Source organism: Cinclus cinclus, chromosome 4, assembly GCF_963662255.1.
Source record: "Cinclus cinclus chromosome 4, bCinCin1.1, whole genome shotgun sequence".
NCBI classification, from domain to species: Eukaryota; Metazoa; Chordata; class Aves; order Passeriformes; family Cinclidae; genus Cinclus; species Cinclus cinclus.
In genome coordinates, this window is record NC_085049.1 from 13,955,069 (window position 1) to 13,974,622 (window position 19,554).

Consider the following 19,554-nt stretch of genomic DNA (forward strand, 5'->3'; position numbering starts at 1 on the left):
TTTGCATGGACATTGTAAAAATTATCAACCAAACTTTTGAGATATAGTATTTATAGCATGTCTGCAGCAATTTATTCAGTTCCCAAGGTATTCTGAGTTTAAAATTGACCAGATGACCCCAGGTGTATTGGTACAAAGCCAAAGAGAATAAATACTTCCAAACTACTACCAATCCCTACTATGTACTGCAAGAAGTAAATTATATTTTGTTTAGCTGCATCTCATCATGGACAAAGTTGTGCATGCAAAGTTGCCCTCACTGCTATACAATATTATTAGGCCTGGTGGAAAAGGTAATATTCATAGAACAGCAGGGTCTCTCCAGAAGGATACAGATAACCAGGAATAGAAAAAAAACATGACTTTCTGTTGTCACAATTTTGTGTCAAAATTTTAGTTATGGGGAGCCAAAAAAAGAACTATGTATTAAACCACATATTTTGCAGTTAGGGACTTCTCTGTTCATCTTTTAGGACTGAAATTCCCCAGGAGCCTATAAAAGTAAAGAAAACTTTTCCAAAGATTCCTGAAAAAAAAATTCAAGAGTACTCTGCTGCAAAATTTCAGGCACTTCAGGGTATTTTCACTTCAAGCTTCAGGCATTTCTATGGCAATGCTTGAGAGACAGCATACTTACTTATATCCAACATCTCTGTTTGCAAGAACTTATTATTTCAGGTAGGGGTATAGGAAGGACATTCTCTAAGATGCAGAGGGTTAAATACAAAGAATGACACATGTCAGGCAATTTGAGAAAATTTTCTCTTTTTATTGATTTTTCGAACACAAATATTCAAATATTACTGAAATGCAGGCAAGCAACTACAGTAGGGTAGTTCCATTCCCTAAACTAAGGGTAACTGCAAAGTATTTACACACCGACAACACTAAAGGGCCTCTGGAAGGAATGCTAATAAATATCATTATGGAAACTTGGACTACCTGTTCTACCATGGAAAAGTGAGTTAAATCTATCTGGCCTACTTTCATATACTACGAACCACATCCTTACAAAATCGTTAAAGCTACAGCTCACTGAATAACTACATCAAGTCCCTAACAGGCTAGGTTTCTGTCTCTGAGGTGCTCCAAGCAATCTCCATCAGCTACAATCTCTTCTTTAAAGATGTGCAGGTGGAGCCAGTTTATGCCTCATAGATTTAGGCAACAGCACAAAAGTTGTCACTGGAAGGCGAAGGGCAAGGAAGAGACGTGTCTGCATAAGAAATCCGTGTGCCACAGCATCTTTCTTCTGCAGGAGCAGGAAAAGCAGCTTCAGGATTGCCAGTGACAAATGCAGCAATTATGCAGCATTCACATGGCTGCCATCAGGCTGGCTGACCACAAAGATGTCAGAGTCCCCTTGGCACATCCCAAAGAGAATCCCCACCATCAGGCTCTTCTTGTCTCTGCTCAGCTGGAATTGGCAGGACCGACTGCAGGGCTGAAACAACAAGTGCCATGAGTATGACTGAGGCACATGCAGCCACGAGGATCTCACCAACTGGTAGAACCAGCGGGAGGTTTTCACCACGTCCAGGTAGGAGCTGGTGCAGAGTGTCTCCAGGAAGCTGCGCTTCTGCTTCTGCCGCAGCTCCTCCTGCGAGCGGTGCAGGAAGCACAACAGCTTCTCGCCCAGCTGCTCCCTCTTGCACATGTGCACTAGATCCACACGGACGCTGAACGTCCTTGCTGCCATCTGCCCTGCGCTGTTCAGCTCTAGGTGGAAGGCGTGCCCTGGCAGGGGATTCAGCAGGACCAGCACACGGTACACCCCGTCCCCCTCCCGGGGACTCCAACCCTCAAAGGCACTGCCCACCCCAATGGCTTCCTGAGGCACCAGGTAGAAACTACTGCTCACGCTGTCCACAAAGACACACGTGAAGCTCTCCATCAGCTCAGCTGTCACTGAGCAACCTCTCCCCAGGTCCTCCACAGGCCGCTGTATGTGATCTACTAAAAGGATGGCTTGCTTATTCCCAGCATCTCGGGTGTCTTCTCTGTCTTCAGTTCCACCACTGCTTTCTTCCTTGCCACCATCACTGCCTTCTTTTTCACTGGCAGTCATTTGTCTTCTTTTCTGTCTTCATTCTTGTTTCCCTCCACATTTACACCACCCTGTTCTTCATCCTTGTTTCTATCATTCTCATCCTCTTTTATAATTTCCTTTATTTCTTTCTCGGTTGCAGCAAAACCATTACGGTCTACTTCATTCCCACGATCACTGCTATCTTCCTGCCCAGTCCAATCACTGTTTCTTTGTTCACTGGCATCATTGCTATCTTGCTCCTTCATATCTGTGTATTCTTCCTTTTCATCTACATTGTCTTCACCTTCATTTGTATCATCACTCTTGCCTGCCTTCATATTTGCACCATGGATTCTTCTTCATTTCCATCTCCTTCTTCTTTTCCAGCATCCTTGTCTTGTTCCACCTGCACATCCTTGTTTCCTCCTTCATTTGCTTCATCTAGGTCTGCTGTATTTCCAACATCGTGAGGTTCATCTTCACTTCCTTCAGCAGTATTGTCTCCTGGCACATTCCCATCACTCCATCTTTCATCTTTCTTTAAGTCATAGCTATTGTTACTCTTAACATCCCTGTCTTCCTTCACCTTTACATCATAATTTCCTTCAATGGCATCAATTGTCACCTTCATTTGCAGCCACAGGACTTCCTACTCTGTCATGTCCACTGCCCCTGTTGTCTGCCTCATATCCATCTCCTATCAATGTTTTCTCCACCTTCCTTTGAATCAACAGCATCATCTTCCTCTTCTTTTCTCTTCTCATATCTGCCAAGATCTTGCAGAAGCTCTGGTCCCTGCCACTGCTGCTGGCTTCATGGCTCCTTCTCCTGCAGCTAAACCACAGGCCCAAGAGGAGCAGGACTCCAGCAAGAGCCCAGAATGGCCACTGCTGCAGAACACCAAAGAGCACGGCTCCCCAGCCCTCGTCCTGCTGCTCCAGGGGCCCCTGCTCCAGCTCCTGCAGCAGCCGAGCCATCTCGCGGTCCAGCAGTTCCTGACGCTCCTGCATTCGCCGGTGCGTGGCCCCATCCAGCCCATCCCCAGCTGGCTGGGGGTACTGGATCAGGTTTTGCACGAGCACGAAGAGCAATGACAATAAAGCCATGGTCTGCAGGAGGACACAGACAAAGGGTTCAGTGGGGCCGGAATGGAGACAGACACTGGGGGCAGGCGGCAAGGCCTGCAGCGCTGCCCCAGCAGGCACCGCCCTGAGCAAGGCGTTCCTGCCAGGGGCTGGGCCCTGGATGCAGGGGCAGAACACACGTCCCGGGAGCTCCTGCCCCAGCCCTCCTCCAGCCCCGTCTCCTCACTGGTGTGCACTCACCGCTTGCCCAGGCTCTACTGAGGCAGCGGCACCCGCCGAGGCCTTTTATAGCTGCCCCCATTGTGACACGGCCCCTGTGCTGTCACAATGCCCAGAGTGCATCACAGCCCAGCCCCGCCCGCTGTCCCCGGCTCAGGGAACTCATCATGGCCCTGGGCACCCAAAGCCCCAACAGACACCAAGTGCAGACCCGTCACTCAGGAACCTGGGAACCCCAGAGCTCCCCTTTACAAAGCAGGCACATGTGCCCTCCCACACAACCCTTGTCAAATATAATTTGGTGACGTGACCCATGGATGTTCTCTGTATACAGGTATAAGCTTTTATTTAACACTGGAGTGGGACATTTTTTATTATTAGTATTTCTACTTATTACTTTTGGGGCAGGATGTCATGTAGGCTAATGTTTTGTACAGATTTACTGAGGGATCCTTCTGAAAGATTTAATACCATCCTAAAAAGGGCAAGTAAGTTAATTACAAAATTTCCATGCCTTCAATTACCTCTTAGCTCTGACTCTATGGTTCAACACCATGCAAAATTCTGGTACAACCAGGATTTGGTTCAGAAGGTAAAATGTCTGTTTTTTTCAAATTAGTGCAAAGATGTATCTCAGTCACTCCCACCATCTTCAAAATTGTCTCCCTTAAACAGAGTTGGCCAATCTCTCTGATAAAGGCACTTCTGTCTCTTTCTGCTATCTCTTTGTGTATTTTACCAAAGGACTGTGAATACAGGAGAGATTATACTCAGCCCTTCTTCGGGGAACTCATCTATAAAAGGAACTGCAGCAACGGAGAGGGAGGAAAAGGAAACAGGATGTGACTCGAGTACCTGCATAGTGACCACAGATGTCCACTGCTAGACAGACACTGATGTCAGTTACTTCATGCCCTCCCATTAGTGCACAGAAGGTGAAAAATGTTGGGATTCTGAAACTTCTCTGAACTGGATTTGCTTAACTGATATCATTGCGAAAAGTAGTCAAAGAAAAAGTTTTGAACCCTCTTCCAAGCTGATGCCACTAATCATGGATTTTCCTTAATTCTTCTAGAGAAGCTGTTTTTGATGTTGTCCCATCCTTCTTTTTACAATGGAGCAAAAATTGTTTGCCAACTATCATTCTTTCAGTTTTGTTTCCTCTCATTTTCCATGATTTAATAAAGTGAACATTCAGCAGAATAGTTCTGTATTTTTTGAACACAATTCTTCTTTTAACCAACTGAGGCCCTTCTGTGGCCATGAAAAAACAAAAACTGTTGTAAGCTACAGTTTACACTGCTAAGAGGTTGATATGGGTCAGTTCTCCAAGGTTATTCTTAGTTTACCTGGTATATAAACTGTTGATGCCAGTGACGGGAGGTTGCTCTCCAGGACATTATATATATGATAATTATATGACAGAAAATGCAACATATACTTGGATCTGACCTCCAAGTCCAGTAGCTTAAAAAAGGAAAAAAAAAAAAAAAAAAAAAAAAAAAAAAAAAAAAAAAAAAAAAAAAACTCCGCAAGAAATTTGCTGGTTTTCCCATCCCTAAATGCTTTCACATTTATATTTAGTTTACTGCATATACAAGAGACTTTCCTCACATAGACAGCAGTGCCTATCCATCTTCAGGCTAGGGTATATTTTAAGTCTCAATGATCACTGCCTCCAAAAAGCATTTTTGAGACAAAACAGGCAAAGCCTTTTGCATAACTATACAATCATCCAGTACTAGGATCTTTGCTCTCACATAAACACATCATGTGTTTTCTGCAAAGGAATCTGAGATAGATTTTTTTTTGAGAAATAACAAACCATCAAAAATTAATTAAATAACAAACAAGGAAAAAACACCACTTCCTCATTCAGCACATGTTCCTTGATTTTCATAAGCATTGAGATTTACAGCTGCTGATACTACCACAACAGCAGGGTTTTTTCTGGTTTTACTTCCTCTTCCAGCAGAGCAAGCACAGATGCAAAATGCAAACTCATTTCTAGGTTCTCTTATATATCACAAGTTTACTACATTCTAACCAGTCATAGTTGTGAAACACCCCACCAGAGTACTGGGATTATTGCAGTGTCACAGACAGTTTAAGTGAGGCTCAAGGAGCTGTACAATTTAAGCTATGTTGTATAAGTATAATTAAACGATGCATGACATGGAAATAAGCCAGCTGTACTGAAACTTAAACTAACTGCTTGGATGCAACAGTTAAGAATCTCATCACTTATAAAATGAAACAGGCTTAAAGCAAAAACAATATAGAGAATGGAATGCCTGACATTGCAAAGTAGCATGTTCAAAGGACCATTTTTGAACATTAAGCAAGTGTACGCATCCAGTTAAATTTTCAAAAGAATTCTGGCACCAAAATCTTCTCTGTTTGCTTTTTCACCATGTTAAAAAAATGGGTCACTCTTAGGCGGAAGAAAATCCTGTGTGCAAAACACTGCATGAAACTAAACAATCCTTAAACATGGCTAATTTCCATGTGGAGTTGAATATTTAGCACTGTCATCCTTCAGCAGAGGAGAAAGAACTGCCTGTCTTTAGTTTACTTATGTAAGATGAAAAAGGTGAGGACTGTGAATTTGATCTTGCTTCAATTCACTTCAATGGCCAAACTCTTGCCATGGCTTCAGGGGCAGTGAGACTGCATCTTAATCTATTCAATGTAATAGAGAAAAACGTATCAGCTGAGAGTAATGCTCTTGCTTATTAGATTTAAATTACTACCATAGTTGTTTTTCTCAGTGCTAAGTAAATCCTCTTTTAGAATCCAAAGGTGGCTTTCAGTGATGCTTTTTCCTATATACTGTGTCACAATGCAGGATTCCTGGTCCTCTGACCAAGCCACCACTGCTCACAGCAAGCATGGCTTGCTCTAGGGCATGGCCACATTCCCATGTGGGAATGATGTATGTTTGTGGATGTCACTGGTGATGGGGCTGGGGCATCCCCCTCAGCCAATAAAACAGGGTGCACACTTTTGCAAAACAAATGCATTCACTGAGAACAAAGACTACACTTGCAAAGATATCCACAAAACACATCAAAGTAAATCAAATCAATAGGGTTAAATCTGCAATTAGGAATCTGCATTTCTGCTGGGAAATTTTAGGATAGCCACAAATTGAAAAAAAAGTTTAATTTGTGTTTTCCTTAGAATGCAATCAACCTTCTGGTTTGGCTATTCTCTACTTTTCCCTATTAAGTAGAAGCTAGAGAAACACTCAAAAATATGTATGGAAGTACCTCTCAATGAATTCAAAGATTATTACTCAGAAGACAGACAGAAACAAGACTGTCCACAGTGTATGAATTAAACATATATAAATTAGGACACAGAACCTTCCATTCTTTAGTATCAAAACTGATGCTGTCCTAAAAATTACATTAATGAATGAAACTGATATATGAAAACCTTCTGCATCTGCTGTAGGGGTTGGAATGAGGATGTTAAATGAGGCAGCAGACCATGAGGATGTGCTGCTTAGGGAAGCTGAACATCACTTTTGTGCTTGAGGAGTTCTGCAGTTTGCATGAAGGTCACGAGTTACCTCCAGCTGCATGAAAATGAGTGATAAATACACACTGTTTCTCTTAGACTGAAAGAAGTGCTGGACAAACAGTATGAAAATATGGAATATTACTCAAAAATCATCTCCTGGTTTTCTAAAGTTGGCAATCTTCCATTAGAAACAGTTTGTTACCTCCTCCATACATCAAAGATATAACATAATAATTAAAGCACCTCAAACTTACAGAAGTATCTAAGATACATAGTTTAAGTAAGGTCTATGCAGTGAGAGCACCCTAAAAACATTGCAAGAGCAGTGACAATTTAATGTCATAGTAATGACATGAACCAATATCTAGAAGTTAAGTCTAAGTGAAGAAGATAATTTTTCAACTAATGGATCAGGGAAAATGTGGAAATAAAGGACGAGATATGTGATTAAAGATCATAGCGTATTGTATTATATTAACACATGTGGAGAATATCTGACTTTGATTTTGTATTACAACATATTTCAGTTGAATTGTGTGTAGTTTTAGTTTTATACGTGCATTATTTTTTAGAGCACATTTTTAGACTGGGGCAAACAATAAAGGAAATCCATCATATGACATTGCATTGATCCCCACATCACTCACTGGAATATCTTAACATTTCCAGCACAGATTCCCACTCCTTAAGATGAAAACCCAGAGAAGATAAAAACCTATAACTGCCATTAAGAGAAGGTCTAAAATTTTAATTCCTGTCCAAGCACAAAGGAGCTGTGACATGCTGTGGTTTACTGAAGCACTCCTGCAGTTACAGACACATCTTTAACTACCCCACCCTCTCTCTCTTTCCCCATCCACCACTGACTGATGCAGCTATGAGATTCCACAACTGCAGAGCAAAATCCTGCTTACTTTCAGCTCTCCTGCCCCAGAAAATGTTCATCTCTTCTGGGAAGATGGACCTATGTCATAAACATATTGCACCTTGAAGGCAATGAAACCTTCCTCGCAAAGACATGTGAGTTACCAGGTTTTTGGAACTGCCTGATGTGGCCAGTTTTCATCTGTTTTCCATAAAGAAGGGAAAGAACTCTGTATTCTCCTTCTCATGATATTTCAAGTCTTAATTCCAAAGAACAGAGATGCCAGGACTTGACAGTGACATGACTAAGAATTTTATGAGAACTGGCAAGACAGTTCATTTCTCCTACATCTTACTTGCAGAAACCTTGGAATTGTTCTGTCTGAAACACTTGGGGAAAGGAAGATAGACTTAATTCTGACAACTTTATTAAATATTCAGTACTTCTGACATCCTGTTATCAACAATAAAAATATGGTTTAATTATCATAAGCCATACTGGAATAATTTACAATACATAAGTGTGAAAAAAAAGCAGCAGTAATTTTTTCTCTTGTTCCATGTGGAAAAATACACACCTTTCACCCACCCGAAGAAAGTTAGACAAGGCACAATAAATTCTTGTCATTCTCTTTCTTCTGGCTTTTCAGTTCCATCACAGCTCTCCAAATTAAGATTTATGTGCTATTTTGCATCTGTATCTGTTGTTGATTTTTCCCCCCCTACAGGGATATACGTGGATACGTTTGGACAGGAAATGGTATCCCTCAAACCAAACTGAAAGGTTTATAAAGTTGCTAATAAAAGTTTGGGTCAGGGCCTAAATATCAATCATCTGCTCATTGTCTTTTTAAACGAGCTCAGGCATTTTCCCAACCACTCCTAGCAGGTCTCTGCCACTATTTTAAACTACAATTTCAGCCATTTCTTTTTTCCCTGTGTTGGCCTCAATAATTTTTCTTTCTCCCCCTCTTTACCTGCCAAATGCATCCATCAGGATTTTGCCAAAGGCTATCTGCTTTAGAAGTTGAGAGGAATTTACTAATCATGAGTGTCAAATCCACAATAAATGCCATTGCTGTATGGTATATGCTGCTTTTGGGAATTATCTCAAAAGGCCTAGCTGTGAGAAGGCTGGCTGTAAGTTAGGAGGGTTTTACTGCTAACTTTCATAACTCATGTCATGTCTTTCCATTTCTATATTCATTGACTTCAGTGAGTGCAACTGTTTCCTGAATTTATAAAAATGCTGTCAAAGATCCCTTGATCTTGCTTCCTCCACCTCTCTCACACAAACACATCCAAACACATCTACACACAGTGGAATAGCATGCACAGTGGCATGCAAATCTAGCAAAAGAGAAGCTTGTAAATAAGTAACATGTCATTCTGCTTACTCAATAAATTCCTCTAGGTGTTAAACTCATGATAAACATATCATAAGCCCCGATGAAGGCTTTACAGCCTGTCCCATCACACCATCCTGAGTGCAATTCTGCAATGCATAGGAAGACTTAAGTTTGAAAAACAGAGCAGAAATAGCTCCTATAAGGGCAGGGTGCTGACACTGTCGAAACACAGCTAACTGGAGAGCATTTGTTTGAGCTAAGGAAGGACACATCAGTGACACATCTTTGTGCCTGTGGAGGTGTACTGGACATTCAAAGCAACAAGAAATCTACCTTCTTTAAAAACCTGTCCACTAATACATAAATATGTGTGTCTTAATACATAAATATGTCAGTGTTAAAACCCCTCAGACGGTACCATTCTCAAGAAAAACACACAAGACTAAGCAATTCCACAGGGAATCATGCCTCTGTGATCCAAAGAGGCAAGGAGAAAGAAAACTGTGGCAGCTGGCGGTGAGGGAGACATGACACAATACTCTGGGTTGTGCGGCATTGTGTTTAACGCGGATATTGCACAGCCCTTACACGCCCTGCTCAAGGACTCTGGGTTCAAACCTTATTGGCTGTGATTGGCCACCACCCACCTCACTGGCCAATAGCTGCGGCGTGTGTTCTCGTCAGGGATTGGCTCTCTAGAGCCAAACCCCTCCTCCCTCTATGACGCATACAGTCCAGCTCTGTGCTGTCATAGAAAACCGCATATAGACTTTAACATACCGACTTAGTGATAGAAAAAGAATTACACAAATAAATGCCAGGCCCCTTTAAACATTTGAGGCATCTTTCTTGACTTTTCCTGATGCTCTAGGAAGGGATGAATCTCTCCCATGTCCCACATAATCCCCACCAGCTGCATGGAAATGTCTCCAACGTGCCTCAGGAGTGTTTCAAGTACCGCTCCCCTCTAATTTACATAGTCTGTTAATGTTCTCTTGGAGCAAACAGAAAAATAGTTTAAAAAGACAGTTATATTTCAGAAACATGTGCCCCTACATGACAAAAAAACCACAGAATGTAATACCGTCCCTAGGCAGAATTCATCCAACCTTAAGGCTTCTGTTATGTATTTCTGGGACAGTGTTTTGCTTTCCTAGTAAGTAATACAAATGAACTGCTGGCAACATCACATCAAAACAAAAGAGGCAGAATCAGAAAAAAATACTGAAAAGTTTACCTTTATAGGAAAGCTTCAGTCTTGGGATATTTTGTTTTGATGTTCCAGTGACTGGAAAGAAAAGTGTCACTAAAGACAGCAAGCTGCAGGCATGTGGCACTTGAAAAGCTCTCATTCTGCTCTCTTCTTCTTCTGTATCTTCCTTCGTTCTACGATGAAATATCTACGCACTTTTCAAACAACCCAAGTTTTATCTGGAAGAGAAAAAGGAAAATATCTGTAGACCTGCATTACTGCATAAGTAATAATTCTGTAAGCAAGCCAGACCTATCTTTAAAGAGCAGTTCATTTAATTTCTTTGCTACAAAACTATTTTTTCCTCTAGTACAAGTAAAAACATTTTGCTTCTTTAATACTAAATTTACACATTTTGACATTGGAAAAATATGTAAACTCTTCAAACATGTGTCTGGCATTGCTAAAGTTTAAGCACAAGTTAAATTAATGCAGTATCCACAAAAAGAACATTTGCCATTCAAAAGTGACCACGCAACTTGTTAGTTCATACCAGTCCACTGGATATGTTTATGTTTTATAACTCTTTTTATCTCAGTACAACAGCTATTGTACGTTTACACTATGACTAGAATCAACTGTAATGTCTCAGATGTTATGGGGATACAAGCAGAGTTAGCAACGAGTACATACCCATCAAAACTTCCATAAATAAACTAAGAAAACTTGATAGAACAAGCAGTTGTGTTTGGTTTTAACAGGAAAAAATGTCAATGTATTTAAGTATGGTATTTCCAGCAGAATAACCCAACTCATCCACCAAAATGTCCTATAAATTTTAATGAGTGTTTCAGGCTGGGGTCAATAGGCTGATATAAGATTTTGTTAGCACAGTGTACAACTAAGCCAGCTTTGCAGTACTTTTCACTTAATAAGTGTCACTCATATTCCATAAATCTTTAAGTGTTTTACAAATGAAAGCAATTATCACTGTCCTTATTTTCCCTATGCAAAAACAGAACCATAAAGCTGCAGTGAACTTATTTCCTCAAGGTCACACAGCTAGTACAGTAGCTGAAAAGAAAACAGCAACAGCAATCCTGATGTTCTTTGTACCCAGCTATCAAGGATCCCTTTTGCCCAATAACGCCACTTTTGCACATGAAATTATTTGAAATGGCATCTTGAGCTCTGAAGGCAAAACTTGATGGTTAATAAATCACAGAGATCAGAGTATGAAAATATTTGTAAGACCAGATCCTTCCTCCTGCAAGTGCATGATGCTAGAGGTCAAGGGAGATGGCTGGTGAAATGACAAATATCAGTGTTTGAGTTATGCTGTAAAACCAAGGAGTAAGGAAATGTTATGGTTAGTCAAGAGATTAATGGCTCATGACTTGCCATGAAAATTCTTTTCTGAAAGGTACTGAAACTGCCTGATTAAAAGAGCAATTCTAATGTCTACATCAGCCAGCATTTGCACAGACATCAAAGGAGAGGTTCCTTACAAGCCCATGAGAGATGCAGCATATCTTGTGGCCCCTAGTCTGGCAGTGGAGCTCCTGCAGCACTGGGTCAGGCAAACTCTGTGAGCTACAGCAGCACCCAGAACCAATTCAGCACCTCCTGATGCAGGCAGTTCATCCTTCCTGGCATGAAAGGATGGAAACAGTTCTCTCTGACAGAGGAAATCTCTCTCAGATGAAACTTGGGTTTTCTGAGGCTCCAGACCTTCTGCTAATAGTAAAAGACGAGGAAGTGTGCAAGAAGAGCACGATGGTGAAAGAGGGAAACAATTTGTAAAATGCCCAAAGCATAGCTCCTATTGCAGAATACTGAGCTTCTTTCTTCTCTGCCCCCTCTTCAACACTCACATTCAGTGCACTACTCTTGGCCGAGTGTGAGTACATGTTCATGAGATGACAGGGCAAGATAACAAACATGAAACGCCTGTTTCATCTTTCCCTTCCCATTATTAGAGTCCGAGATCCTAAGAGAAGACCCTTAATTCTTCTCTGCCAACACATGTTATTTGAGGGTGGACAACAAAGGACTGATGCAGATTAGACTGTCCCTAGGGTTAAATTGCTTTTAAAAAATTTATTTAGGGGAAAGAAGGGGAAAAGGAGGGGAGAGGAAGAGGGGAAAGAATATATAAAGATGAAGCACCAGCACTGTTCATCTTCAGCAGGATGATAGTGACAAAACATACTTCAAAAAGAAGCAATTAAGAGGCAGCCAGTCTCACTGCAAGTATGTTGAGAAGTCATGGCCTGAAGGTCTGGGCCTCAGCCAACAGGGAACACACCAAAGGATTTGGGGCTCATTTTCCTGAGGCAAATTACTGTGAAGAATCAAGACTAAATTTTACTAAAAAAACAGTTGTGTCAGTGCACTGTCATTTGCTGAACTGATTGAGAATCAGCACCAAAGTAGGGCCTTTGGCCATAGCTCACAACCTTCCTTCCTTTTTTTTTTTTTTTTCCGGTTGGGGTTTTTTTCCCTTATCCCTTTTATTTGAATAATGTCTGTGAAAAACCATTTGCTTTCACAAGGCAGTCAGTTTACACTGGAGGCAGCTGCTCTGTGAGCTCGTGCCAACCCTGTCCTGTCTTTAGATTCATTGCAATCTGGCCAGATTGTCACATATATTTTTAGTTTATGATGATCCTCTAATACAATTCCATCTTCCACACAGAGTCCTTCCAACAGTCTAGCTCAGGTTAATGAACTTAAGGCCAACTAACTTACCATTAATCTTCAGGAAATATCCTTCCTCTCCATCACACATGCAATGTCAATCAGTGCCCTGTGCTGAAAAGACCCACACTCACACTGATCAGAAGCAAACAGTCCCATGAGCAGAAATAAAACATAAAGCCTAAAAGCAAATTTGACACCCCCATTCCTTCCTCCCCTCAAAAGTAAGAAGAATTCGGTCAGGGAAGGAAAAAGTACTGGTTTATTTAGTTCTTTGATACTTCAGCTAAGGACCAACACATTTTAAAACTTCCTCACCATGAACAGATCCAAAATAAATGAGGAAGAGGAGTCTGAAAAGAAAAATGCTGAGGTTAAAGCCGCTTTCCCACCTTGGCTTCAGCTAGGAAATAGCTCTGCACTGTGTTAATTATCGCCAGCAAGACCGACCAGGGAAGGAAGCCATGCATACACCTCGCTGAAACAGGGGCATTTCCAGAGGAATAAAGGAGCTTTTATTTGCCCCATGTAGGGGCGGGAGGTGCAAGGCTGAGGAGGGGCTGAGCAGCCTGGCTCCATCCTGCTAGGACCTCCCAGCGGGGCCCATAAATTCGGAAAGGGCTGCGGGTTGAACTGCCAAAAGACAGAAAGTTGAACTGCTGGTGCCCTGCCATCCTGATGGAGAGAGGGGATGGACCTGACTGGCACATGTGTGATGTCACGTCCCTGAAATGAGGTGTCACCTCCCTGCAATTGGTCACATTTAGTGGAGCCCATAAAACAGACTGCTCCGAAGCTACTGTCTGAAACAAGAAAACCTGGAGCCAATTTACTAAACGTAATTTATTCCAGGCCCTTTGTGGCAATAAACAGAGCTCTTCAGCCTTCTCAAACACACAGACAGTAAGGAGCTCAGAGCTTATGGGAGCTTTTTCAGATAGCTCAGCTCAAACCTATCTAAATGCAAAATCTTGCATTCACAAATACTGTGTAGTTTCCGGCTTCTCCTGGCGTCACCAAGTCCAGAGCTGAAACGACTGTGACCCACCTGCAAGCACACACTTTTTAAACTGTATTCATGAAACACTCGGTTAATTCTATTTAAAAAAGCCTTTATGGAATTGGTGGATAATTTAAAACCTGCTTCCAGCACTAGTTTTCCAAGGTCATTTTAAAATTCAGAATTTTGTATTTCAATAAAGAGTTATGTTTGGTTTTAATGGATCTTATAGCAATGTTGCAAATTGTGACAAGTGAAAATCTGGAGCAATCTAGTCACTATAAACTTATAAATTCATTATAAACCTGATGAGTAAGTTGCCTAGGCCATGTAGCTTCAATATGTAATTTTCTATCACTGATGTGAGAGTTTTTCTTGCTTCTCCTCATCTATCCTTGTTTGAGATCTTGGGGTTTTATTTTGTTTTGGTCTATAGAGTCAGAAGAGAGCAAAAGATGTCTCTTCCAGACGTAAACAAAATAGCATGAGTGGCCTGTCAGACAAACATATTGCTTTAAAAATTTTAAAACTAAAGAACTACAAGAAAAAACAAAAATTACCCCACCTACAATTCAAATTTATTGAAAGCTATATTATCTCTTTATCAAGTATATGTACTTTATCTATATGCATACAAATTTAAAACATATTGCTTTAACTACAGATATACATATTTGTGTCTCCAATACATTATGTAGATATCTCACCTTAAAATTATTATACAAATTCTAAAAGAAAAATTACTATGGTTGTCTGCTGTGTGGTTCAAAACTGTACTGTAACCATGAACTGGATATTGAATTGTCATTGTTGATAAGAGGGAAAACTGTAAGCATACATGACTCAGATAAGTAATTTAGAAAATCAAATAGACTAAAGATAAAATTACATCTTTAGACTTATTTAACATTCTTAACTTAGTTCTGCAATAAAAAAGATGACATTTATCCAGAGCACAATGAAACTATGTTCTTGTACCCCTTAGATAGATGGTCTGTTTATTATTTGGCAGAAGATGCTTTTCTCTTCATTGTGAAGTCTCAGTTAAAGCTAACTCCATCCAAGAACTGGTAAACAGTATTATTCATTACTATCCCCCTACTTATTAAGTAGGTTTTGTGCTGTTTATAATCCAGAAAATGTTCTCTTTCAGGATTCAGAAAAATACTGCTTTTTACACAAATCCCAGATCAGCATTACCTCACCTCCCAGAACCAGGAGAAATTAATGAATAAAAAGACAATGGTACAATCAAAAAAACATTATGTGAGCCTACAGTGGGTGATTTTTTTTTTTATTTTATTTTGTTTTGCTTAAATTACTGGGTTTAGTGTACCTGGTTTAGATGAGGTTTTGCCATAGAGAAGTCTTTGCTATTGTTAAATACCCAAAAGATTAGCAAAGACTCATAAGAAGCATAACCCTTAAGCATAGCTTACAATGAGTTTTACAAAAGTTTAAAGGCTTTAACTTTTACTGAGCTCCTCACAGGATTTGCACACTATCCATTCAACACCAATAACTTGGCAAGAAAAATCACTGCTCTGATTCCCACTTGAGAAGAACCAAATAGAGCAAAGAAAAATGAAGGGTTTGAGAGACAATGAGGATGCAACTGAGGGAACAAAGAGTCGGCAAAAAAATCTGGTTTTATTGCAGAGAACCATCTAATAATAAATAAAGCTCTCCAATAGAGAGAAAATACATTTGAGGATTACACCGGATTTTTTGTTGAGATGAACTCAAGATCAAATAAAAATAGTGACTAAGGAAGTGAAACATGAGAGAAGAAGGAAGGAACTCCCTTATTTTGTTTACTTTTTCATACTTTTCAGCATCTTTCTGAAGGGAATCTACTGGTGGCAGCATTCTAACAGGCATGTAGTCCACTTGGAGATAAACACTGGCAGAAATGGTAGAAACTTCACAGAAAGATCTGAGTCACATTGCTCTGAAGAGCTTATCTGACTATGAAATTTACTGTTGGGCACCTAAAATTATACACATAGGAAATGAGCACTTCATCCTCAAAAGATATCAGGATATTTTTCAGGGCAATGTCAGTGGGGTCAGGATTACATCCAAAGATTTCACACAGACACAGAAGTATTTTTTTCAGAAAAGTGGCAGATAGACAGCCATGCACAGAGACATGTTATGTATCATTACAAATAGTTATAGTGAGAAATTTTATCTGTGGCTTTGTATCTTTTGGACATGTAACACATAAAACCAAGACTGATGACAAAACGAGTGCTGTTGTCTAACCTTAATTATTTGTAGATTGTGTTTCCTTAAAAAAACAAATAAAACCAAAAAACAAAACAAACAAACAAAAAAAAAAGGAAGAAAAAAAACAGGAAAAAACCCCACAAAACCAGAAAAAAACCCAGACTCATAACTTTTTACATTCTATAGACTGTTTCTCAAACACAGTATCTATTCTTCAATAAAAAGGATGGGATGGAAAGCAACTTGTCATCTGATAATGATATTGCCAAGAGGAGGAAAGCACATAAATAAAGTGTTCCGTCAGTCAGATGTGCAGCTGGGATCTTTGCACAGAAATATCAACATGCCTCTCACTCTAAAGTTAGATGCATATGTATCTCTTATGGGTTCTTTTTGCTCTTGTTTCTTTATGTGTTTTTTTTGGGGGGGGAAGGAACTATGACTTCAGGTATTACATCCATAATAAGAGCTTTCCATAGGCTCTTTATTTAGAAGGACATGAGAATGCCCTACAATTCTGATCATTAAAAAAAAAGAAAAATACAAAACCCAAACACAAGCCAAAGAAGAAAGCAGCATAAGGCATGATTTAGCAACACATAAGAATCAAAAGGAGCCCTAAGCCAAACCTCAGTGTTACATTATTTTAAGTACAGCATGTTTCCCCAGCGCACCAAAAAACCCACTAGCGCTATGAAAAGTGATTCTAAGATGAGTTTCGTAACTTCAGTATCCAAGAAAAGAAAAAGACAGTAGTGTAAAAATTCCTAGAGACATTAATGAAAAGGTAGACTAGATGGAAACCACTTTCTGCCAAGTTTTGTGACGTCTGAAGGGTTTCAAAGAGAGACAGAGAATTTTCCTCTGAAATGTCTGTCACCACCTGCAGCACTCAGGGTGGTTTGGCTCAGCTCTGAGTAAAGGAGACAGGGAGACAACACTTGCAGGAAGCTTTGCCTGTGGAACAGCCTTGGCCTGTGCTTGAGAAAATACTGGAAAGCCAGAAAAATGTCATGATGGCCATCAGAGAAAATAAATGCTCATTTTGGGGAGACCTGCCTGAACATTTGAACTCTTGCAGATTGCATTTGTCCTGCTGCAGCCTGAATTAACCTCAGGCAGCACTGTCAAGCCACCTAAACCACTGACCCTGCAGCCACCATTCTTCTACTGGAAGAAACATAAACCTGCATTGGCCAACACAAAGGAAGGATTACAGTCTCTTTTTCACCTCCAGGAATTCTCACCAGTGTTTTGCTATGGAAAAACCATTCTCTTTTATTTCTTTTCATAGGAGACCTTCCAATATATGCAGAAAATGAAGCATCAGTCCTCTAGCAGGGAACAGAAGTCTCAACTGGCTGACATTTTCGGGCATTACCAGTAATGTGTGGCAATGGGGTATTCTACAGATTAGTTACTCGAATCTGCCCTACCATGACTTTTGTACGTTTGTGAAAAACCCAGCTTGATGGGAAGATAGTGAAGGACTTTGGTGAAATCTGTGATATATCAAACCCAGACTTACTGCTCTGCAGATACAGCAGCAAGGTGGGTAACAGTGCATTCCCTGAAAAGGTACAGCCAGCGAGCTGTCTGCAGGGATACATCTACAGACCTGACTAGGTGCAGCTCTTGTGTCCTGGTCCAAGCAATCCAGACCTCAGCCAGCTCCTAGTGCTGCATGGCTCCAGTGACTGCACACTATACAGCAGTATATTACACATTTCAGCCATACACATCTGAGGCACCACCAGCCAGCCAACTCTGTGCAGGCACAACCTGCAGACCAGGCACGCAATCACAACGCAGCAGACCCTACTAAATCAAAAACTCAACCAAAACAAACTCTCCACAAAGCAGAAAGAAATAATGGAACAAAGATTTACATTTACATAAATATTTAAAATGTTAATTTCACTTCACAGCCAATACATTATTGTGCTAAAATTTGTAGCTAGGTTATCTGATGCAAGCATTAATGTACTGCCAAATAGTTTGTAATTTTGTTTAATTTTTTTTGTTTGCAGGCAATCACAGATTCCCCAGCTGTATCAAAAGTCTATAGACTCTCAGATAAAAACAGAATGTTACAAATGTTAAGTAGAGGCAATTGCATGTTGTAGTCAGAATCTTAATATAATTAAACTTTTTATTATCATTATTTCTATTTTACAAATCCTGATAGGATGTTTCCTTAACTGCCAGTACTGTTTAATTTATTGTCAGCTGTGTAGAAGTTTAAAAACCATAGTTTTCAAAAGAATTCAGGCTAATACAGCTTAGAATGGTTAAAAAATGTGTACTTCATGTGGCAGCTGGGCTTTGATCAAATATGCTTGCTTTATATCCTATGGCATATTTTCCCAAAATTCCTTTCATCATCGTATGGCCTCATTATTTGATGCACTGTCAGTGAACTCTGTACAGCACAGTCTGCACGATATCATGTATAAACTATACTATAGGGAAAGACATGCCGGAAGGATTTTAATTTACACTTCCAACAAACTGATTTAATAATTCATGACTCTATGCCTGAAGTCTATTGGAGAAGGGTTTTTTAATCCATTGTCCAACTAATTTTGGATCAACATTTTGTGCAGCCAAAATGCAAAGAGATACACATATGAACGTGTACACTGCAGAGAAGTGATCTCTGTTGGCCCACTAACCCAGTTATTTTATTGTTAGGCTGAACACATTTGCTTTCTTCCTGGTTTTTTCAAACATTTGATTTCATTTAAATTTGGAGTATGTGTGACAGGGAATCAACAGAGCCTCTATAACAAATCCCACTTGTGAGTTTACACAAGTCTCTGACTCAACGCAGACCTATTCCTCTTGATGGGTTTCCCTCAGGTCATCATCACAGCATCTGAGCAGTTTAAAAGCTTTAATGCCTCTATTCTCTACCCTGTATCCTTGTCATTATGAGTTAACTGGATTTCTTTAAATGCTACCACAGGAGATGACGTCCCTTGGATAAGGTCACAGTAGCAGTCAGGACCAGCACCCACATCCCTCTAGTCACACAGCCAACCTTCTCCACAGGGACTACAGACCTGTAACTCCTGCAGTGAGAATCATGACTCGCATATCACTTCTTCCAGTGTTTTATTTGTGATTTAAGTGCTTGTGCAAACTGCAGAAAATTACAAGCAATCACAGTTTCATTTTCTACAAAGAACTTCACAGAGCTGCGTAAGGAATAACATGCTGCCAGTGTGAGTTCAGACAGCAGGTTATCAAAGCTTTAACAGTCCTGTGTCCTTTGATCAATTTTTCCATTTTCAAGGGTTACAATGTGGTGCTATCAGACCCTCAAAGAACTTTCTGTTTGTGTCACAGCAGAA

At 40.3% G+C, this 19,554-nt stretch overlaps 2 protein-coding genes across 7 annotated transcripts in view; both read right to left on the bottom strand.

The window, feature by feature from the left end:
* Positions 1–19,554, bottom strand: part of SEMA3D (semaphorin 3D) — a 131,930-nt gene that overhangs the window by 79,968 nt on the left and 32,408 nt on the right. For all 6 annotated transcript variants that reach the window (XM_062491663.1, XM_062491668.1, XM_062491664.1 and 3 more), the window contains one exon: positions 10,312–10,505. In XM_062491663.1, coding sequence (XP_062347647.1) covers positions 10,312–10,426 — 115 coding nt within the window. In that variant the 5' untranslated portion in view covers positions 10,427–10,505. The remainder of the gene's footprint in view (positions 1–10,311; positions 10,506–19,554) is intronic.
* LOC134042909 (inositol 1,4,5-trisphosphate receptor-interacting protein-like 1) lies at positions 817–2,368 on the bottom strand. Its single transcript, XM_062490838.1, is given in 2 exon segments — positions 817–2,070; positions 2,073–2,368. Coding segments are annotated over 2 exon segments (1,062 nt in total). The 5' UTR covers position 2,368; the 3' UTR covers positions 817–1,303.